The 23,997-nt window shown below is 37.7% G+C and overlaps 1 protein-coding gene across 2 annotated transcripts in view; it reads right to left on the bottom strand.

The window, feature by feature from the left end:
* ASPM (assembly factor for spindle microtubules) overlaps positions 1-23,997 on the bottom strand; it is a 62,761-nt gene that overhangs the window by 21,907 nt on the left and 16,857 nt on the right. For both annotated transcript variants that reach the window (XM_059048096.2, XM_067020775.1), the window contains exons 5-17: positions 23,474-23,620; positions 21,909-22,154; positions 21,563-21,630; positions 18,977-19,118; positions 18,301-18,431; positions 17,613-17,788; positions 15,424-15,569; positions 15,249-15,334; positions 14,597-14,818; positions 12,885-13,092; positions 12,645-12,787; positions 12,397-12,525; positions 6,946-7,140 (exon numbers count right to left, since the gene is read on the bottom strand). In XM_059048096.2, coding sequence (XP_058904079.1) covers positions 6,946-7,140; positions 12,397-12,525; positions 12,645-12,787; positions 12,885-13,092; positions 14,597-14,818; positions 15,249-15,334; positions 15,424-15,569; positions 17,613-17,788; positions 18,301-18,431; positions 18,977-19,118; positions 21,563-21,630; positions 21,909-22,154; positions 23,474-23,620 — 2,039 coding nt within the window. The remainder of the gene's footprint in view (positions 1-6,945; positions 7,141-12,396; positions 12,526-12,644; positions 12,788-12,884; positions 13,093-14,596; positions 14,819-15,248; positions 15,335-15,423; positions 15,570-17,612; positions 17,789-18,300; positions 18,432-18,976; positions 19,119-21,562; positions 21,631-21,908; positions 22,155-23,473; positions 23,621-23,997) is intronic.

Below are 23,997 nucleotides of genomic sequence, written 5' to 3'. Positions count from 1 at the left end.
GAAAAAAACCATCAAAGACACAACTAAGAACCAAATGGGAATATTAGAACTGAAAACACAATAACCAAGACAACAGCAACAAAAAAACCTCACTGGCATATGGCTGAGTAGCAGAACGGAGATGACAGAAGCATCGGTGAACTTGGAGAATCAGCACAAATTCTCTAGGCCGAACAAGAAAGAAGAAAAGTGGTTGAGAAAAAAAAGAGAAAGAAATGTCTCAACAAACTAAGAGTAGAGGGGAACCTCCTCAGCATAATAAGAACATTTACACAAACCTACAGCTATCATCAGATTTAATGGTGAGAAACTAAATGCTTTCCCTCTTAGACCAGGAATAATACAAGGATGTATCCTCTCACCAAGCCTATTCAGCATCTACTAGAGGTCCTGCCTAATGCAATAAAGGACATAAAAGTTATGCACACAGAGAAGAAAGAAACCCTTTTTTTGTTCATAGATGACATGATCATTTATGTAGAAAATTCAAGGAAATGACAAAAAAAAAACCTCCTGGAATAAGCAATTATAGCAAATTTGTAGAATATGGAAACATTAACATTAGTAGCAAAAAAAAGAGAAATACTTAAAAATATAACAAAATATGCAGAAGATCTGTCAGAGCTACAAAACTCTGATCAAAGATATCACAGAATATCTAAATAAATAGAGATATATCATATTCATAGACAGGAAGGCTGAATTTTGTTAAGATGTCAGTTCTTCCCACCTGGATCTATCAGTTCAATGTAGTCTCAATCAAAATGTCATCCAGTTACTTTGTGGACACTGGCAGACTGCTTCTAAAGTATATAAGGTGACGCAAAATACCCAGAATAGCGCATACAATCGTGAGGAAAAACAAAGTTGGAGGACTAACATCATCCAACTTCAAAAGTTATTATAAAGCCACAGTAATTGAGACAGTGTGATACTGGCAAAATAACAGAAAAATAGGTCAATGGAACAGAAAAAGGAGCCCAGAAATAGACCCATGCAACATAGTCAACTGATGTTTGATAAACAAAGAACACAACTGAATGGATAAAAGATAGTTTTGTCAACAAGTGGTACTGGAAGAAGCAGACATCCATATGAAAGAAAAAGTGAGTCAAGCACTAACTCTTAACCTTTCACAAAAATTAACTCAAATGGATCATAGATCTGAATGTAAAATGCAAAACTATAGAACTTTTGAGAGATAACAATAGAATATCTAAGTAACTTTGGGTTTGGCAATGGCTTTTTAGATATAATGCCAAAAGTATAATCCATGAAAGAAAAAAATTGATGTCAGAGTTTATTAAAATAAAAAAAAAAATCTGCCCTGTGAAAGACTCTGTTAACAGAACAAAAAGATAAGCCATAAACTAGGAGGAAATATCTATAAAGTATAAATCTGATAAAGGGTTTGTATCCAGTTATACAAAGAACCCTTAAAACTCAACAATAAAGAATTCAAAAATGGGCAATAAGAATTTTAAAATGGGGAAAATATCTGAATGTTTCACCAAAGAAGATATACAGATTGTAAATAAGCATAGGAAAAGATGCTTAACATCAAATGCATTAGGGAATTGCAAACGGAAACAGCAATGGGATGCCTATACCCATCTATTTTAATGGTAAAGTCTAAACCAGTGACAACACCAAAAGCTGGCCAGGAAGTGGAGCACCAGGGACTCTCACTCTTCACTGGCGGGAACGCAAAATGGTGCAGCCACTTTGGAAGACAGTTTGGCACTTTCTCACAAACCTAAACATAGTTTTGTCATATGATCAAGCAATCCCATTCCTAGGTACCTACCCAAAGAAGTTGAAAACCAAGTCCACAGAAAAACCTGCACACAGGAGTTTACAGCACCTTTATTCATAATGGCCCCCAATTAGAAGCAACCAATATGTCCTTCAATAGGTGAAAGGATAAAAAAAAAATGCAGTACATCAATATGATAGAATGTTATTCAGCAATAAAAAGAAACAAGCTATCAAGGCAGGAAAAGTCATAAAAGAAACTTAAATGCATATTGTGAAGTGAGAGAACCTATCTGAAAAGGCTACATATTGATGAATTCAAATTATAGGACATCCTGGAAAAAGCAAAAGTATAGAGACAGTAAAAAGATCAATGGTTGCTCAGGATTTTGCAGAGGGATAAGAGATGAATACGTAAAGCAGAGAGGATTTTTAGGGCAGGATTTTTGTCAAACACATAACTATACCACATAAACAGTGAAACCTATGGAAACTAAGGACTTTAGGTAATTATAATGTATCATCGTTTGTTCATAAATTGCAAAAAGCATACTATAAAAAAAGAAAGCAAAGCAACAGAAATGAAAAATATCTGCATTAATAGGATATTATTCTCATGTACTCTTTAAAACATTATGATTGAAAGCAAAAATTATAACATTGCCTGATGTGATTTTATTTGTATGTAGGTTTAATAAATAAGACCGCTAAAACATAAAAGTGGGGGGAGCAAAGGGCCCTAGATAGTGGTAAGTTTTCTACATTCCATTTAAAGGGATAAAACATTGATTCTAAGTAGATTAAAAGTTTTGTATACTGAAATGCCTATAGCAACCAAAAAAAGGCAAAAAACCAACCAAACAAACAAAACCCAAATAACCAAACCCCTGTAAAAGGGGATAAAATAATAACTAAAAAGAAAAAAGATAAACTAAAATGTATCACTAAAATTTATTCAAATAATTGAAAAGACAGGAAAGGGGAAAGAGAAGAATGAAAGAAAGTGAACATTCAGAAAACTAAATAATAAAATGATAGACCCAAATCCGAACATATTGATAAATATCTGAAATATAAATGGTATAAATCATCAATTAAAAGACAGAGATTTTCAAAACATAAAAACTATATGCTGTCAAGACTTTAAGCCATATATAATGATGTAAGCAACTAATAAGTAAAAGAAAGGAAAAAAAATATACCCTGCGAATGATAATCAAGTGAAAGCTGGAGTGGTTATAGTAAGAGCATGCAAAGTTGACTTCAGAGCAAAGAAAATTATCAAGGATAAAAAAGGAACATTACACAATGATAAAAAATGATTTAAAAAAATTCAACTCACCAATGATAAAAAATGATAATGATAAAAAACAAAATTCAACTCACCAAGAGGACATAAAAATTCCAAATGTGTATGCACCTAACAAAACATCTTCAAAATACATGTAGATAAAACCAAAGGGAGAAAGATATATCCACAATTATAGTTAGAGATTTAAATACTGCTCTCTTGGTATAAGAGTAAATAAACAGAACACCAGTTAGGATATAAAAGAACTGTTAAATATCATCACCCAAGTAGATCTAATTGACATTTATAGAACACTCCACCCAACAACAGGATACACATTCTTTTTAAGTACACAGAACATTCACCAAGATCAAAGACCAGCAAACTCTGTCTGTAAAAGGCCTATTGATTAAGAGAAAATAGTTGCAAATCACTGACAAACAACTTGTACCCAGAATACAGAAAGAGTCTCAAAACTCAATAAGATAAGCTCTCAATTATAAAAATGGGCAAAAGATTTCAAGAGACACTTCATAAAGAAGATAATCGAAAGGCAATTAAGCATTTGAAGACATATACATAGCCATTAGGAAAACAGAAAGTAAAACCAAGACACCGCTACACATCTATCAGAATGACTGAAAAACATAGAAATCAGTGTTGCTAAGGATATGGAGCAATTAGCATCCTTACGCTTTGGGGGTGGGCAGCAAAGTGGGTTAAGCCACTCTAGATACAGTTTGGTGATATCTTATGAAGCTAAGCATACACTTACCAAATGACCCAGCAATCTCATTCCTAACTGTTTACCCTAATGGAATGAAATCACCTAAAACTGGAAACAATGCAAATACCCCTCAACAGATTAATGTATAATCAAATTGTGGTACATCCATACAATGGAATACTATTCAGCAATGAAGGAGAATAAACCACTGATACATGCAACAACTTGGATGAGACTCAAAGGCATCTGCAGAGAAAAAAAAAAAAACAGTCTCAAAACTTACCTACCGTATGGCTCCATTATGCGACATTCTCAAAAAGGCAAAACTATGGGAATAGAGAGCAGAGCTTGGGTGCCTGGGACTGGGTGAGGAGGGAGAAAGGACCGCAAAGAAATAGAATGCAACAGTTCTTCTGGGAGATGGAACTGTTCTGTATCCTGATTGAGGTGATGATTTCACAACTGTGTTTAAACACATGTGTATGTGTGTTTAAATCTGTGGAACCACACACCAAAAAAAAAAAAAGCACGTTTTTACTGAGGGTTAATTTTTAAATTAAAATTTTAATTTTAATCAACATAAAGTTAAAATTTATTAAATTTAAATTTTAAAAAAATTATAATATACCTAGGAACAAATGAAGATATTTAAGACCTCTTGCATCAGATCATAAAACCATTTTAGGAGACTTTTAAAGAAGGCCTAAATAAATAGGAAATAAATACCATGTTTAGTAGCTAAAGATATCAATTCTAACTAAACTGACGTATTCAATTAAATCTCAACCAAATTCCAATATTTTTTAAACTCAGATTCAAAACGTGTGAAAATGCAGAGGACTTTAGAATAGCCAAAAACTTCTTAAAGAAAACAAAGAAAGTTTTATCTACCAGACATCCAGATTTCTTGTAAAGCTAGAGTACCTGGCTCACTGGTAGACAAAAAGAACAATGAAATAGAAAAAAACTCTAGAAACAGAACCACACATATAAGAATATTTGATGTATGCTAAAGATAGCACAGCAATGAGGCAAGTGTGGTCATTTCAGTAAATTGTAACTGAAACAATGGCTATCCATATATACAAAAAGAAAAATGGTCCCTAATGCAAATTATATGCAAAAATTAATTTCAAATTAATGTGAAAGACAACACATTAAAGGATTCAGAATATAATACAGGAGAATATATTCAAGGCCTTAGGTTGAAAAAAACACTCCTTAAATGGTTCAAAAAAAAAAAAAAAAACAACCCACTAACCATAAAAGAAAATTAAGAACTTTCACTGAAAAGACATAAAACTATAAACCATGGTCTGGGAGAAGACATTTACAACGCACATATCCAACAAAGGTCTGATAACCAGAATAGATAAAGATCTCTTACAAATCCACAAGAAAGCAAACAATCAAAATAAAAAATGGAAAAAGAGATCCTTGAAGAAACACTTCACACGAAAGAAGACTTTCAATATGAAAAGGTGTTCAATGTCATTCATTATCAAGGGAATGCAAATTAAATCTTTTCTAAGATACCACCCCAAAACGATCAGAATGGTGACCAGGTTGGCTAAAATTAAAGAGATAACTTCCAAGTATTATAAACAGCTGGTGGTGCTATAGCCACCTTAGAAAAGTCCTTGGCAGTATGTACTAAAACTGAAATATATATACCCTAAGACAAACAGCTGTACTCGTAGGTATATGCCGAACAGAGTGAATACATTTCACACCAAAAGGCACGTTCATAAAAGCTTCAGTCGTAACAGCTCAAAACCAGAAAGCCAGATGTCCACCAACAACAGAACAGACAAATAAATTGCAGGCTATTATAAAATGAAAGTTAAATCACAGTAACACTCAACAACACTGATAAATCTCCACAAATTTCATGTTCAACACAAGAATTCACACTGTCTGAACCCCTCTATGTAAAATTCAAAAAACGGGGAAGACAATATTAGAGCATTTAAGAAAGATGTATAGGAAAAAGGCATGATTAGCATACATTAGAATAATGGTCACCTTTGGCTGGGCTGGGGGATTAACTGATTGAGAAATGCCTTCTGAGAGGCTAGCAATATTCTATTTCTTGACCTAGGTTGTGGTTATGTAAGTATTCACTTAGTGAAAAACCATTAGGCTCTACATTTGTGTTTTGTGCAATTTTCTACGTGTAATAGTCCACATTAAAAAAAAGGTTCAGGGCTTCCCTGGTGGCGCAGTGGTTGAGAGTCCACTTGCCGATGCAGGGGACACAGGTTCGTGCCCCAGTCCGGGAAGATCCCACGTGCCGCGGAGCGGCTGGGCCCGTGAGCCATGGCCGCTGAGCGTGCGCGTCCGGAGCCTGTGCTCCGCAACGGGAGAGGCCACAACAGTGAGAGGCCCGCGTACTGTTAAAAAAAAAAAAAAAAAAAAAAAAAAAAAAAAAAAGAAAAGGTTCAAAGAAAGAGAATTTATTAAATCAGAATCTCTCACTTTCAGTAGTAGTAGCCAGAAACAAATCTCCAAATTTATAGAACAGATAAAATTCAATGGCATTTACATAGGGTAAATTTAAATAGTACACCTCTCTGATGTTATTAAAATAGAATGTAATATCAAAGACTAACTTTTGGATGTAAGGAATACGTCCATTAAGTAAAGTAGATCCGTTAAATTTTTTTTTTTTTTTTTTTACTCAGTAGAAAAATTACATAGGTATTTTATAAACTGATGATAAGTAGTATTTCCAGCACTTGCCAGCTAAGTAAGTGGGCTGGAGAGGAAGATGTACACTGTTATCCCCAAAGAAAAGTTCCCAGGACTTACAGTAAAGATGAAAAAGAGAGTGTGGCTGGGTTTATGGATATACAAGGTAGAAGGGTACAGTGTGCCAGCATGACCCACAGTGGAAGATTGCAAACCTCTAACGTAAAACAAAGAAGACAGCACGGGGTACAGAATTAGACTGTTCCCTCCTTCAGAGCAAAGGAGGTGTTTCGATTTGTTTGACCCTTATGCTGAACACAGCCAAGAGTTTTACATGCAGGGAGGTATCAAATATTTGTTAAGGTTAAGTACTAGATAAAATATAGCAGCCTAAAATATAATCGTTTAAAACTTTATCATATTTTACTTTCTTAAAAATGTCATTAAACCTTTTTAAATTCAAAAATTCAGAATACTATACCTGAATAACAGATGCTGATTCATTTTGAACTTTTTCTAGTTTATCCTTTTTTAACATTAATAATTTTCTCTTCGCTAAGAGTCTTCGCCAATATTTCTGAATGACCAGTGCTGCGTTGACCTCCTTTTTAAATCGTCGTTTAGTTAGAAAATTGATTACAGCTGACTGAATGATTCTTGCAGCTTTGTCTCTCTTCTAAAAAAAAAAAAAAATGCACTTAAGAAGCTAAACCATTATTTGTAAGAAAATCACTTGCTAAATATTAATCAAATTGATCCTGGAAATAAAATGTCCCCCAGACTTATTGTAAAATATGCTCATCTTTGGAGTATAGACACTTCTGGGCATGTCGAAATAGCTGATATATTGTTGAACATATTGAATAGACTTGCAGATATATTTATATGATAAAACAAAGATTCCTAGGAAATATCATCCTAAGATAATGATCACAGACATGTTTGATTTCTCACAGATCATTGGTAATCAATATAAAGTCAATTTAAATGTGGTAGGTGTCTCAGATTATGGTGCAGTGAATTCATGTTGATTTTTGAGAAAGGGATGGATTGTAGGAGAAAAAAGAGACTCTAAAACAAAATGCTTTCCAGTATAAGGTGGTACTGTTTTGCTACAATTTGAAGAAAGGAATTCACAAAAAAGGAAAGGCAAAATACCCTCCTTTACCCCCAGAATACATTGTGGCTTTAAGCCATAGAGGCTGAAGAGAACAGAGTACTGGGTTGTGATAAGTGATGCCAGGACTGCCCTGCAACGTCGGTGGCCAGAGAGGAGCTGGCTGCCCCGGGAGCACTAGAGGCCAGTGCCCTGCACATCTCTACTTCTTACTTCTAATCATGAATTAGTATGAATAATAAAAGATTAAATACCAGGTGTCAGGCACCATTCTAAACACTGCAGGAATGACTCATCCAACCTCACAACAACCGTTAAGAACAGATGAACAGGCACTGCTCTCACGGCCATGAGGAAACGGGGGCTGAGCGGTCAGGTAGACAGTCAGTCCACCACGGGGATGGCCAGGATTGGACACAGGTAGTCTGGCTTCAGAGTTCGTACCCTTCATCCTTTTGCTATACTCTTCAAGGCTAGATCTATCACTTCAGTTCACTGAATTAGAAACTGGAATATAAATTATTCATCTAGTGAAAAGGAACAACTTAAAAGATCGTCTCATAACCCTTTGCGTTGCTGTCTGGGACAGCGCACTATGCAAGAGTGGGCTCTACACAGAGATTAGCAGTTTGACTCTCCACAGAGATAAGCAGTTTCCTAGGGAAGGGATCAAACTGCTATTCTGACAGAGGAAAAAGGGAACTAATGGACTGAAAACATATACTAAGGAATGGTGGGGGCCGTATATTGGATCACACCCTTGAGTGAGGAAAGACTAGAAAGTTCTAAAATTAGGCTGAGGAATTATGTCCAACAAGTGGATTAAGCCATCTAACATCACTGTCAGTGCCCTGTGAAGCCTGTGGCCTTTAAGGCTATAAAGATCCAAGTTAAAAGCACACCCCCCTTTACCAACGCCCACAATTTCAAAACATATCATAAAGCTACAATAATCAAACAGTGTGGAACCAGCATAAAGACAGATATATAGAACAATGTAATAGAATAGATTGCCCAGAAATAAACCCCCATGTAACTGGGTAATTGATCTTTAACAAGGGTGCCAAGACCACTCAATGGGAAAGGGACAGTCTCTTCAATGAATGGTGTTGTGAAAACTGGTTGTTTAGATACCAACATATCAAAGAGTGAAGTTGGACCCCTGTCTCACACACTATACATTTATTAACTCAAACTGGATGAAAGTCCTAAACATTCAACCCAAAGGTATAAAACTCTTAGTAGAAAACATAGGGTAAAGTTTCATAACATTGGATTTAGCAGTGATTTATGAGATATGACACTAAAAGCACAGGCACAAAAGCAAAAATTAGACAAAATGGGATTATATCAAACAAAAAATTTTATTCATCAAAGGACACAATCAACAGAGTGAAAAGGAAACCTACATATTGAAAAAAATTTTGCAAACCATATATCTAGTAAGGAACTTGTATCTAGAGTATATAAAGAACTGTTACAACTCAACAATAAAAAATCAAATAACCCAGTTAAAATATGGGCAAACGAAGATATTTCACCACAGATGACATACAAATGGCCAACAAGCATATGAAAAGATGCTCAACAACACTAATCATCATAGAAATGTGTATCAAAATCACAATGAGATATCTCTAAACTAGTACAAACAAACAAACAGAAAACAACAACTGCTGGCAGGGATCATGGAGTAGCTGGAATCTTTGTTCGCTCTTGGTGGGATTGTAAAATGCAAGCCACAGTGACTACTATTGGAAAACAGTATTAATGGTTCTTCAAAAAAATCAAAAATAGAATTTCCATATGATCCAACAATACCACTTTTAGGTAGATCTCCAAAAGAACTGAAAACAGGGTTGAAAAGAGGGATGTGTACACTCCTGTTCATAGCAGCATTACTCACAATGGCACAGAGGTGGAAGCAACCCAAATGCCCATTGAATGGATAAACAAAATGTGGTATATACACACAATGGAATACTATGCAGCCTTTAAAATGAAGGAAATTCTGCTGTAGGCTACAACATGGGTGAACCTTGAGGGCACATGCTAAGTGAAAGAAGCCAGTCACACAAGGACAAATATACTGTATGTTTCCACTTATATTAGGTATCTAAAGTAGTCAAAATAGAAAGTAGAAAGGTAGATACCAGGGATAAGTGGGAGAGGAAATGGGGAATTGTTAATGAGTACGAAGTTGCAGTTCTCCAAATTGAAAAATTTCTGGAGATCTGTTTCACAAGAATGCAAATATACTTAACACTACAAATGGTAGTGTTCGGTAAAGTTAAAAACTATGAATAACCTAAAAAACAGTTAAGATGGTATATTTTATGATACGTGTTCTTTACCACAATTTAAAAGAAAAATATTTCAGGGGAATAAAAAGCACCCGACTTATTAGCTCAATAAAGAACACAATGCAGTTCAAAAGTAGCTTTTGAGTCAAAAGCTATGAGGACCAGGGGCATTTTTGGATGCAATAAAGTTGACATAGAACGAAACTGCATTCAGCTTGTAGATCAGCTCAACCTCAAGCAATCTAATGTGGAACAATTGTATGTGACATTAGAAAAGCTACAGAAGGAAAGTAGGTAAGTTCAAAGAGCCAAATATGTTACAAAAACTAGCAACTATTTGAAAACTTACATAAACCAATGGCGAAAGTTCCCATACCCGCAGTCACTGACCACATGTCATCACTTTTAACTCTACCATATGGCTGAGCCAACCTGTTACCAGTTTATTTTTATTTTGCTTTGTATGTGTAAAGGATTTACTTTGCTTTGGAACTGGTGCCTATTCACTCAGAAAGAACTAAGAGGTAGAATGTGTCGGGGGCCCTTGGATAAGGCTGCTTCACTCGTCAGGGAATTTGGGCTGTTTAGCCAATGCTTCTCCATCACAACAAGAGCTTGAACCATTCTATTCTCAATAGACCGTTTATCTAAATTACAATAATGACTAAAGGAAAATATAGAACCTGGAAAATAGCTACCTCGAGGTAATGTTTATGTGCTTACCAGCTTGTGATATTTCTACAGGAATATGAAGAGAACCTGCTGCTTAATGTTCCTAATAGCAAATGAAGAGGTATACTTGGATCTTAGTGTAATTGTGTAAGAAAAGGAGTATTGTCACCTGGAGAAAGGAGAGAAGCAGTGGTTTTCCAAAAAAAGGGAAATTTCCAATACTTGGGCAAAGGAAATAAATCAAGAAAAGCGATCTTGTGAGGAAAAAGCTAAGAAATTTCTGCAATTGATACGTGATTAATACAAGACTACCTTGAACAGAAAACTAAGATTTCATTACCAAAAAAAACAACAACAAAAAAGAATTGATACCTGTTTCTTAACATCTTAAATGTCTCATTTATTGCCATATAAAAAGAATTAATGAACTAATCTGAGGACTGGCCGGGAGGGTGCTCTCCCTGAAACCTTTCCTAAAACAATTCCCCGAGAAGCCTCCAGGAGTGCAAGTTACCCTCCAAGGATACGTGGGCAAGGAGGCAGACCCTGGGACGATAAGGGGCGAAAGAAGACACAGAGAATACGTGGCAGCAGAGAAGACCCCTTGCAAGTGTCAGCCACTGCCTGCTTCCCAAAAGTTACTGCCGAGACTTGGCGAGGCCAGAGCAGATGATTTCAATTAGTGTTATTTCCAGGTCTGATGTGGTGTGAGAGAAAGCATGGTATGTTTATGATTCGCCAAAATTCAGCTACTTTACAGCTACTAAGAACTTTATCATAAAAACATTGTAATTCAAAACCGAGGTGCGGGCTTCCCTGGTGGCGCAGTGGTTGAGAGCCCGCCTGCCGATGCGGGGGACGCGGGTTCGTGCCCCGGTCCGGGAGGATCCCACGTGCCGCGGAGCGGCTGGGCCCGTGAGCCGTGGCCGCTGCGCCTGCGCGTCCGGAGCCTGTGCTCCGCAACGGGAGAGGCCACCGCAGTGAGGCCCACGTACCACGAAAAAAAAAAAAAAAAACCGAGGAGCAATCCTGGGCGAAATGTATTTCTGAAACATATCTGATAAGATTTCTTAAGCATGGCTGCTTCTTTGATTTCTCCAAATAAATACAGCATTTTTGGTGGAAAGAGTAATGAGACAAAAGGATTAAAATAGTTTGCTCAGTTTGATCAAGGAGACCATTTCTCAGATTGTTAAAAGTGACATTTTTCTCAGAACTCAAGAAAACTTATTTTATGTTAATGCAAAACTCATACTATTGGGGATGCAAAGGCAAACAGTAAATAACATCCTTCTCCCTGTCTTTAGGTCCTAAACATTTTGAGAAATAGAACGATGGAAACCAAAATGCCACTTTTAAACTAACAAAGGATAACCTAGAAGACAGTATCATGGCAGACAAAATGAGGGGGCTAATTGAACTGCAGAATCAGGCAGGTGACACCCGGGCCCGAATGGCCTTGATTGAGGTCAAGCGTTCCAGAGCACAGCATGAAAAATTAAAGGAAAACTCCTGTTTCCTGGAGGCAAGTCAGGGTCCAGGAGGAAGGAGGGAAGAGCTGAGTCAGACCTCCCCAGTTAACTTTTCACAAATTTACAACGCGGTTCAGGCACTCCACATGCCCTGGAGCAGATTAAGTGAAACGATGGCAGAGGCTGGAAGAAATATTGAATGAAGGAAACATGAGGAGTTAGGGGAAAATACTCATCCCCAGCTCGAAACACACACAATTTATGAAAATTACCTCCGTAAAACGTTAAGAACAGAATCAAGAAGCAATCAGCTGACATCTTATGAACTACAATTTAGGTTATAGTGTTTTTTCATTTTTGAGGAGTACCTGACGGCGTTTTAGATCTTTTCTTAGCTTATATTTTCTCCAAGTTGTTTGTATAAGTCGAGCGGCTCTCGTTTCTTTACGAAGATCCAAAAGCCTTGCACAAAGAAATGACAAATAGGTAATAACCACCTAAGAGATAACATAAAAGATGAAAACAGAAGTTTCCATGAGACAGAGAATATAAAACTTCCTATCGTCTGAGACTCTGATTATTAAGAGGTATTGTTGGTGCAGAAACGTTTACTTGCCTTCTCGTCGGGAATGGTGTTTGACATATCTGAGTGATGGATCATAGCAGGTATTCCGCCGAGGTCTCTAGCTGCAGACCTGACCAACTGAAAATTTTTCTTTTCGTTTTCTAGGAGTTCTTTGTATAGTTCGGAAGTATTTTCTGCAATGCAAGTAAAAGAGAGAGATCAGATTAGACTCTTGCCAGAAAACAGGCCGGTGAAAAAACTGGAAAAGTCAATCAACCAAAAGGGACTAACCCTGATCAAGTGCTTTAAGAGACAAATCCAGGGAACTTTCATCAGATTCAGATGATGAGTTTAACACCACAGAACCAGTCTGCGTACACTCTACGGTTTGGGTGGTACGTTGACATATGGCAGCAAAAGGCACATAGCAAGGATGGTAGTGGTGGATCAGGTAACATAACACCCGGCCATCTGAGAAAGACACTGTAAAATTCTCCACCTGATTGGAAATATCAGAAAAAGAATGACCTGTATTTAGATAGGAATATAGATTCTAATGGTTTTTATAGTCCGTATTTCCTTTGAATAGCTGACTATCACGTTAATTTCCAGTAGCGCCTAGCATAATACCATCTTCATGGCCAAATCCTCACCTCTAAAATATCAGTTATATTGTTGTTCTGGGTTGGATAGTGTTCATCAAAAATTCATGTCCTGGGCTTCCCTGGTGGCGCAGTGGTTGAGAATCCGCCTGCCGATGCAGGGGACACGGGTTCGTGCCCCGGTCCGGGAAGATCCCACGTGCCGCGGAGCGGCTGGGCCCGTGAGCCATGGCCGCTGAGCCTGTGCGTCCGGAGCCTGTGCTCCGCAACGGGAGAGGCCACAACAGTGAGAGGCCCGCGTACCACAAAAAAAAAAAAAAAAAAAAAAAATTCATGTCCTTCACAGAATCTCCAGATGTGACCTTATTTGGATACAGGGTCACTGCAGGTTTAACTAGTTAAGGTGAGATCACGCTGGAGTAAGATGAGTTCTTAATCAGATGTGACTGGTGTCTTTATAAGAAAAAGAGAGACGCAGAGACAGACACACAGGGAAAATGCCATGTGAAGACAGGCAGTGATTGGAGTGATGTGTCTACACAGCAAGGAAAGCCAAGGGTTGCCAGCAGGACCGGAAGTTAAGAGAAAGGCATGGGACACATTCTCCCCGAGAGCCTCAGCACTAGGGTCTTCAGGGTCCTCTAGTACTTAATTAAAACATAGACGATTACCCATATATTTGATGGTTTTTCTGTTTTATATTCCTTACCAGATATTTTATTCATGTGTCAGGACCATTTATTTTCATGTATTTATACTTAAACGTATACTTCATACAGAAGTACAGGATTGATCTAACAAATGATTATAAAAGACACAGCTTAGGGGCTTCCCTGGTGGCACAGTGGTTGAGACTCCGCCTGCCGGTGCAGGGGACGCGGGTTCGTGCCCCGGTCCGGGAGGATCCCACGTGCCGCGGAGCGGCTGGGCCCGTGAGCCGTGGCCGCTGAGCCTGCGCGTCTGGAGCCTGCGCTCCGCAACGGGAGAGGCCACAACAGTGAGAGGCCTGCGTACCGCCAAAAAAAAAGAAAAAAAAAAGACACAGCTTAGACTCCTCTCCTCCTCTCTAATGTCCCTCTGTGCATGGGGGGGTTTATTTGCATTCACTCTTGTAATGAGGGTGTGATCCTTTGGCCCACAGTTCTATGCAAGCATCTCCTATTAAGACTCCCAACTAGGGCATTTTTTTTTCTTGGTGATACATAAAATAATCGTGCATTAAACAACTGGTGACAGATTAGATGACACTAGGTATGTGACAGTACCCTTACTCATTAGAGGAAAAGTTTGCTTATACATATCAACTAAATTATTTAAGAAATTAAAGAAAATATTTCACATGCTAAGTTTGACTTTAACCCAAATTTATTTCAAGAAACTGGGCTAAAACAAAGAACTTACTTTTTTATTATAGAAGTCACAGACAGCATTTACCCAATCCATCAGTAGCTTTACGCTTTCACTATACTGTTCAAAGTGACCACTATGCCTTTTGTCCTTTTTCTTACTGGTAACGGCATCAGAATGGCATGAGAGTGCAGACATTGTTTCCTTCATACTCTGTGTGTGCTTTAAAAAGTCAATTTCTTCCTTTAACTGATCTAAATTAAGGGAAATATCCACCTGAAATACGAAAACAGGATACATATCTTGACATTTTTCATATATTATTTTTGACCCACAGAAGCTAAAGTCTTCTATTATCATGATTTTTTTTTTTAAGGCAAACACAATCTGTGTGGAAGTGATGGGATGTGTAAGTGGTTAAGTGCATGGGATCTGCGGCCACGCAAGCCTGGCTTCTAATCTCCTCTCTGCCTCTATTCAACGCTGAACCCTAACTCCGGTCTCCTCCCCTGTGAAGTAATGACAATAGCTACCTGATAGGGGCATTGTGAAGATTAGACTGGAATATACTTAAAGCAGTTACCACAGTTCCTGGGACAGAAGAAAGTCTAGTTAGTAATAACTACTACTGTTAGTCTTTATTTGATGCAAAATGCTTTTATAAATCAATATTGAAAATTGATAAGAAGTACAAAATGTACAATACCTGAAAAGCCAATACTATCTTCCAAAGCAAAGCCAGAGTTTTTTCTTTGTGCCTATCCACAATATCCTTAGAGAGGATTGTATTTCCTGCAAATGGAAAGATGGTACGTTAGCACAATATATGTACAAGTCAATTCTTAGTGAGAAGAAAAGTTTTATAGTTACTCAATTTTTACCATGCTCATCATTCAACTGAATTCCTCGTGATTTAAGAATTTCAAGAACAATGTCAACATTGTGCATCTTTTGAAGACGACTTATTGCAGGAATCCTGAGTTTCTTTGAGAGATTCCAGTTTCGTGTGAGAAGTTCCATGGTTCGCCTAACGATAAAGGAATGTTCAGATGAAATTGTTAGATAAAAACACACTCGAAAAATGAACTTCATTTAAATGAAGTAATCACCCACATCAATCTTCCCGATTTAAAGAGTTTTAGGTTAGAAAGACCCCAAAATATGATCTCAAAACTCTGTTGCTCCACAGTTAGCAAATAGAGTTATTTCTCATTTAAGTCGGGGGGTTAAGGTCTGTGAACAGAATCTAAGAATGAAAAATAAGATGCACACACACAAATGCACACAGGAACAGAAAAACAAGGTTCTACAGGGAAAGGAAAGGAAAATGGACATTTATTGAGGGGCTACTGAATTCTACACATCAAGTAAGTGCTTTCTTTTATTTTAGTCCCCATGGCAAATCCCACAATCAGGCATTTTTATCCCAATTTTGGCAGATGAAGAAACCAAAGCCCAGAAAAGTAAAGTAAATTGCCTGTGGTCATACAGCTAGGAATGACAGGACTAAGATCAGAACTAAAACCCAGTTTTACAGTTTCCAAAGCCATGCTCTTCTACCTATACCAGAGAAGATTAAAATGTTTGAGTGCCTATCTTAAGAAGTCATTTATACCACAGTTTAAATTCAAACTCTTAGTATCAGCTAGTGTTTTACACTAGACAAAGATCCCCGTTTCCACAGAAAAATCAAGCCCCAACTGATTACCATAGATAGTTAAAATTTGGCAGAATTGTTTACAGAACCGTATTTCTAAAGGTTAGGAAGCAATGTACGATCATTGTAGGCCAACCACTCAGTCAACGTCTGAAGCGTTTCTGCAACACTAGACTGACTGTCACCTACAGCATCAGTGGATTAACCATTCCCAGGTATCCTCAGATGACCTTGAAGACCTATGATCATTTTCCTGACACTGAAGAAAACAGAAACTTGGTATGCAAGATCGAGTCTCTTCACTAGCAAGAGTTCCTGACCAATGACAAAGCATCAACACCCAACACTGCGAAATCCTCAGTAACCCCAATAAAAGCACAAAAAATGTCCTTCATTGTCAAAAATAGCACTGAACATAAAGCCAATCACTGCTCCTCCTGGACAGTGGAAAAAGTCTAAAATCGTGAACTCCTATTGGCCAGAAAACAGATGTGGTGGCTTGGATTTATGAAATGAAAAATTAAATTTAAAAATGATATGGAAAACATTATCAGCAAATGCTCTGGCCTATATGGAAATTTCTCAAGTGAGAGGAAGCTACAGTAAAGTTCAAAAGACTGTTGTTACCTTGCCATGAGAATATATGATCAGAAAAGAAAAGAAAGAAGTTCATGGAGATTTAATTTAGAAGGCAACGAGGGACACGCATGCTGTTTTTGAAGACCTGGGGATTCACAGAGATACAGGGATCCCTTCCTCACAAATGTCAAACGTAATACAAATGTGAGAGTTTCCTAGAAACAAGACGGATGTCTTCAGTGCACATGTCCTAAAGAAGCCACGACCAAGGCACAGTGGAAAGGCCACTCCTTCCAGAGCAGGCACTGGTAACTGTTGTCACACCAAAGCCAATGTGGAGGATTCCAGTTCGTTACTGACGAAACAGCGTGTGATCTGAAGCCAGACATCCCGAGCTGATGTCCACCACCACTGTATGAAACCTGGGCAAGCCACTCTACGTCTTCATCTCACGTTTCCGCACGTGTAAAACAAGGTTAACACGACTAAAACTGGTCTCAAATGATGTACTCATGAACCCACTGCAGACGTAAAGCATTATTTAAATGTTTGGTAGTTTAATTAGTTCCTTGCTTTCCCCAACTCCTATTCTGGGGTATCAGTGGTTCCTACTCAGACACTGTCACATGCCAGCCGGGAGAAAAAAATGTGGATAGGAGACAAGGTTTCTGGGCCTAAAATTGACACCATTTTCCCAAACTTATCCCCACTTTTTTAAACCCTAGATTTATCCCATTACATAAAGGAGCAAGAAAGATTGTGTATGTAGAGAAGAAAGTGTTTTCCCGATCGGTCTATTCTAGTGAGCAAAATAATTCCATTTCTTATACTTACACAAGGCGCACCCCACACTGCAAGTCTACAGCAAGATTTGTAACAGCAAAATCAAATTCATCGAAAGCCGTCTGAACGTGGTTCACAGGTAATCCCAGGAAGCTCAGGTGACGGGAAAGGTCACCTTCACCGCCTAGGAAGTTTCGTGAAAAAGCCAGAAGAATCTCTTTACTAGCCTATGGAAAAACAAGGGGCAGGTATTATATTCTAGAATTATAATTTTATTTACAATAAAAACAAATTCTTCAAATCATTCTGTGCATATAGAAATAAAATTAACAGTAGTATAAAAAGACGGTCAAGTTTCATATCCTATAGTAACAACACGAACCTCATATATTTCCAATTTAAGACCTTTAAAGAAAGTGCTCATAATTCATAATACACTCTAAAAATTAGCATTAATTTGATAACATACTAAATTAGGAAAGAAATTTTCTTCCAAATTAATTCTTCGGAAGCATAGTTACATTCATTCTCAAATCAAAGTTAAGAACAGGGTGACATGCTGGTGAAATGTCAACCAACAAAAGTTAGGCAGGGTGAGAACTACAGGGTAGGCATTCTTATTCTACTCCAGAGTCCTGTTCTTTGGGAAACTCACTTTTTCTAAGGAGTAAATATACAGTAAAAACAGGCAAAAGTCTTAAATGTGAAATATAAAACAAATATAAAATGAAAACTATACCTTGAACTGAGCATCTTTACAGAAGAGGCAAGGATCATGATCAATAAGTCTGGAGAATTTAGCATAATCAAGGAAGCAAACCAACAGCAATAGCTTTTTCAATGTAAACTTAGACAAAGCTTCTTCATGACCTGAAAGAAAATACAAAAAAGCCTAGCAAGTTAATCTGTGCAAGTTTTTAAAATTTTTTTGGTTCTGAAATATTTTTCTATATTTACTTACTCTGTTGTGCTTTTAGTCTATATATTCCTACTAAGGATTCTTGAGATGTGTTTTATATTTTAAAGTCAAATTATCTTGGAATTCTTTATAAGATTATAAAACTCCTTATATTTACCTTTTTTTTTTTGGCTGGGTTGGTTGCTTTGTTTTGGCAGGGGGAACGTAAATTGGTGCAGCCACTATGGAAAACAGTATGGAGGTGCCTCAAAAAACTAAGACTAGAGCTACATATGATCCAGCAATTCCACTGCTGGGTATACATCCAAAGAAAACAAAAATGCTAATTCAGAAAGATACATGCACCCCAGTGTTCACAGCAGCATCATTTACAATAGCCAAGAGACGGAAGCAACAACCTAAGTGTCCATCAACAGACGAATGGATACAGAAGATGTGGCCTGTACATAACAGAGAGACGTACAGATATATCTGCAGTTGAGGCAGAACCACTTACCATCTCCATATAGATGAGGAACAGTCGGGTGCCTATACTCGGCTGCAATATCAGGATTCCAAAGCAAGCGATTCAGAATAAACATTGCCAGCCCTGTGACATCACTGTTGTCTTCCAAAGGGATGAGTTCTCCATATATTGTCTAAAAAGAAATTCATGCTAAAGTTGGGACTGTGTCATCTCTAAGGAGCAATGGGATACAAAAGGGGAGAGACAGACCACGATGTTCAAAGGAACTGGCGCTGTTCTACGTCCTAGATAGTATGGGAATAATAGGAATATTTGCTACAACTCTTTGGACTGAACATATATGTTCTGTGCAATTTTTAGTGCATATAGTATATGTCAACAATGAAAGAGAGACAAAAGCTCATGACTAAGACAAATTCTTAAAAATCATGTGACAAGTAATATTTACATTTTAATTTTTTCCTTTAAGAACTATCAAATGTAGGCCTGTTGTTCAAATTTAATTACAACTGTCCCACAGAGTATATCATGAAGGTACAACAGACGCGTAAATAATTCTAAACTTTCTAATAGTTAACAAATGGAAAACCATCTGTAAACCATGGTTTTAAACCATCTGGGACGTTCAGATCTGTATATAATCAATGATGAAAATATGTCATTAATTTAACATCAATATGATTATTATTCATGATTTTTAAAGCAATTAGAAAAAACTAAAAATATATCAAATTATATTTTATAACCTTACATTGACAAAACTAGACAAAAGCATGGAAAAGTATTAATATCTGCAAAAATACAGAAATTTTATCTTTACGTTTTTTTTTTTGGCCTGTGATGCTTTTTTAAGATCCTCAAAGGTCCCACCCACTAGCAGAACCCTAAGGTGTGGTGTAAGGTAGAATGTTCTGCCCACAATTATTCATCCCTCCCTTCCCTTGAAAAGGTCCCATTCCCAACAAATGGCAGAGACTTGCTGTGTCTCTTGTGAGAGAGCAAATATTTCTGCCTCATTTGTGTCTGGACAGATAATGCACTTTGGCCAGAAATATGCTTGGTAGTGATGCGCACCACATGTAAGCAGAAGTTTTATTTTTTAATTTTTTTTTTTTTGTGGTACACGGGCCTCCGCTGTGGCCTCTCCCGTTGCGGAGCACAGGCTCCGGACGCGCAGGCTCAGCGGCCACGGCTCACGGGCCCAGCCGCTCCGCGGCACGTGGGATCTTCCCGGACCGGGGCACGAACCCGCGTCCCCTGCATCGGCAGGCGGATTCTCAACCACTGCGCCTCCAGGGAAGCCCAAAGCAGAAGTTTTAAAAGGCATTGCATGTTTCCCCCGAACTCTCCTATGTTTTACCTCTGCCACAAAAAAGCTATGCCCCAAATAGACAGGTTCTATTTTAATTGAGGTTCTGGAACTATTTGACACGTGAAAGCACTGCCAGTTGATACGTAATTTTCTAATTAATCTTTCACTGAAAGAAATAAGAAATTGAATTGAATTTCAAATCAACTGAAATAAGAATTAAAGTAAGAAGGCTTAGCAAGGACACTGTCAAGCTGAGTGACCACAGTAGGCTTCTTATTCATTGCCTCAATTCCTTGATAAATAGCCAGATTATTGTAAAGATTCCTTTCAGTACCAAAGATTTTTTTTTTTTTTTTTCCGGTACGCGGGCCTCTCACTGCTGCGGCCTCTCCCGTTGTGGAGCACAGGCTCCGGACGCGCAGGCTCAGCGGCCACGGCTCACGGGCCCAGCCGCTCCGCGGCACGTGGGATCTTCCCGGACCGGGGCGCGAACCCGCGTCCCCTGCATCGGCAGGCGGACTCGCAACCACTGCGCCACCAGGGAAGCCCGGGAAGCCCCCAAAGATTTTTTTATTCAAGTAACTGAAGTAAGAATGAGATATCCCACATGACAAAAGTAAAAAGCCTAAACAAAATATGAGTACACCAGTAAGAGACTAAAGGAAATGGAAACACTGAGGATTGTAATAAAAGAATATTTTTAAGAGTCAACTCCTAGTGGCTTTCTAATTCAGTTCGTTTTAACATTCTAAATATTACTGAACCATGCACCATGTGAAAAACTCAAATTCCGATGACGTTTTCATGAGCGGTGTTCCATCAAAATGGTTCCAAAGGCCTCAGACTGGTGTAAATTCCAGTCCCGACCGGTCATTGGCATTCAGCGAGTCACTTGACATCTGAGCTTCTGTTTTGTCAGTGAAGTTGAAATAATAATACATACCTCCCTGGGTTTTATAGAGATTTAAACTACGAAATGTATTTCCAACACCCTGGTATTGTCATTGGTAAATGCTCAGAGAGGAGCTAACTATACTTGCTATTACACCTGGTACCAAAGTATATATTGTATATATTTAAGAAACCAACAGGGAAATTGCTATGTAACAAAATGGCAATAATATAGAATGATGGGGTCTATTAACCTAATGAGCATTTATTAAGGGACCTTAAATTTCATACTGAAAGATCAATTAAGCTAACCAAATGACTTTATAAGTGAAACCATCATTTTATTAAAGAGTCTTTTGAAAGTATATAATAAAAAGATGTTTCTTTTTGCAAAAACTGAAAGGTGTACTTACCTCTAGGCCGATTCGTAGCCACAAAGGATTATATGACAGCAGCCAATTCAAGACTTTCTGCCGTTCTCCTGGATTACATGTGAAAAGCAAGTAAGGTCAGATCACTAATCAAATAGAGACAGTAAATAAAATTTCATCGAGAGAAATCAGTGGCCAAAAAGGAAAATCGCATACATGAAATAAGTTAAAGTATACTTCCACTCTTTAATATACATACATGATCACATTTAAGTTTGTGAAACTTTAGGCCACAGAGTGAAACCATGTACATATATTTGACTCTGAAATACAAAATTTCTAGAGTGTTTTTAAACAATTAATCTCAAGATTTCTATAATCTTCTTACCCACATCTTTCCAGAGGTGTCTGTCTTTTCGAACAATTAACCGCCTAGCTTCAATTTCAATTTCAAGCCTTTTCATAGCTTTAACCATTTTTTCAGAAGTAAATAAGCGACACGCAGCACGACGTAATCTATTCAACCTGCAGCGAGCGGTGTAAGCTCTGAGAGACACTTCATCCTTGGTAGGAGCTCTCGGGACACTTATTTTATGTTGACTCTCTACTCCCAAAAGAAGAGTGGAAGCATTTACTGGGTAAAAAAGGAAAGAAAGAATGTTTCTGGTTAAACAATATTTATATACATTTTAAAACCCAGCAATAAATGCAACTGAAGATGGCCAAGACAGAACCTATACCCCTGCCCCTTCCAGCTTGCTTTTTCTCTTTCCCACCTCAAAATAAAGGTGTCACCATTCACTCAGAACCTTAGGCCATCCTATCATTGCGACCTCTTGGCTCTGCCTTCAAACTGTATCCCAGGTCTAACCATTTCTCACAACCACTACTGTCCAGGTTCCAACAGGATCCACCTCTAACCCAGACTAATGGGAGAGACTCCCTGACAGGTTTCGCTGCTTCCACCCTCTTTATAAATTAGAAAGCTAAGCTGCTAAAGAATGTGATTTGTTAAAATCAGTTAAATTTTGAAATGCAATCTGAATTTTTATAAAGCACATTTTCTCCTCAAAAAGAGAACTAAAAATCATGCTTTGTTTACTTTTGGAAAATAAAGAAAAGTACCTCAGAGATCACCTAATCAAAGGGCCTTTTAATGTAAAATTCCCATACACACTTCTCTGACACTTACAGACCAGTGTCTGCTGGAACACTGCAGCAATGGAGAAAGCATCTTCCTACAGTCAGCCTGGGTGTTGTTTTGGCAAGCTAAATATTTTTAAAGGTTTTTCCTTATCTTGAGTAGAACTGATCCCTATAACTTCCATGGGAGAGCAGCCCAAGTGAAGCTTCCTTCTCTCAGGAGAAAACTCTTTAAATATTTGAAGGATACCATGTTTCCATCCTGTTCTATGCTTGAGTTTTTCTCCTTTCCGGAACATACGCTGAAATATTTTTTAAATTCCCCATATCAACTGGTTTTCAGAGCCCTCATAATTATATACTTGTCTACAAACTTCTTAAACTAAAGTACAGTGGAGACAACATCCCTAAAGTGACCAGGCCACACCGACTGAACCTGATTCACCAGGACGTTACACTTTATTAATGCAGCTAAGGCTGAACTGGATTTCTAGGCAGCCGTGTCTCACTGTTAGTGCAGACTGGATCTGTACTAAAATAAAACCCATTCACTGCAAAGGCTAGAAATCCAACTGGCTGAGGAGCGGGAAGAGAAAGCAAAAGAAAAAGTAAAGTTCGGAACTTTCAGCACGAAATTCCCCAAAAACTCTCAGCCGCACAATCTTGAGCGTTTGTGTTAATGGTCTACTGAGCCAATGCCATTAACTACAATATAATAAACAAGTATAACTAAAGAATGAAAAAGCACGTTAAAAAACTACCTGTTAAAACAAAAGTATTATTTAATTTAAACATTAACTAAATGTTTACCTTCAGAAATATTTGTTTTTACAGTGAAGTCATCAGGAGTTAATATAAAATTTAGCCACCAAGTAAAGCCCTGTTCCTGCTTTTCCTTCCAGCGTTCATCATAAAATATGTTTTTTGCAGCAAACGGCATTGGGTGTCTAGGAATACCTAAGAATACAATTAGGTTATGGCATAAGAAATTTTCCTTTAAATTATTATACAATCTATAGCAAAAGACCATTTTTACCAGCAAAACCACCTTTAAAACACTGGACATTGTTTGCTTTTTCACTACTTGCTAGAAATAGTTGAAAGCATTTTGGGTATAAAATGTAGTCAAAGTAAAAGAGAAAAAGTATGGCAGTACCTCCTGTTTTTTTAAAAATCCCAAGTAAAGTGAGTCAATTTCATTGAACTCTGAGAAAATATCCTGTTATTTGAATACACACTTGAACAATTCTTCAAAGCTTTTATTTGATAAAAAGGTATCAATTCATTTCCATTTGAAATGCAAATAATGCTTCATTCCATGTCAGTTTTTCATA

The sequence above is a fragment of the Kogia breviceps genome, chromosome 1, assembly GCF_026419965.1.
Source record: "Kogia breviceps isolate mKogBre1 chromosome 1, mKogBre1 haplotype 1, whole genome shotgun sequence".
Taxonomy (NCBI): domain Eukaryota; kingdom Metazoa; phylum Chordata; class Mammalia; order Artiodactyla; family Physeteridae; genus Kogia; species Kogia breviceps.
The sequence above is the reverse complement of the archived record's forward strand: the minus strand, read 5'-3'. Positions and strand labels throughout refer to the sequence as shown.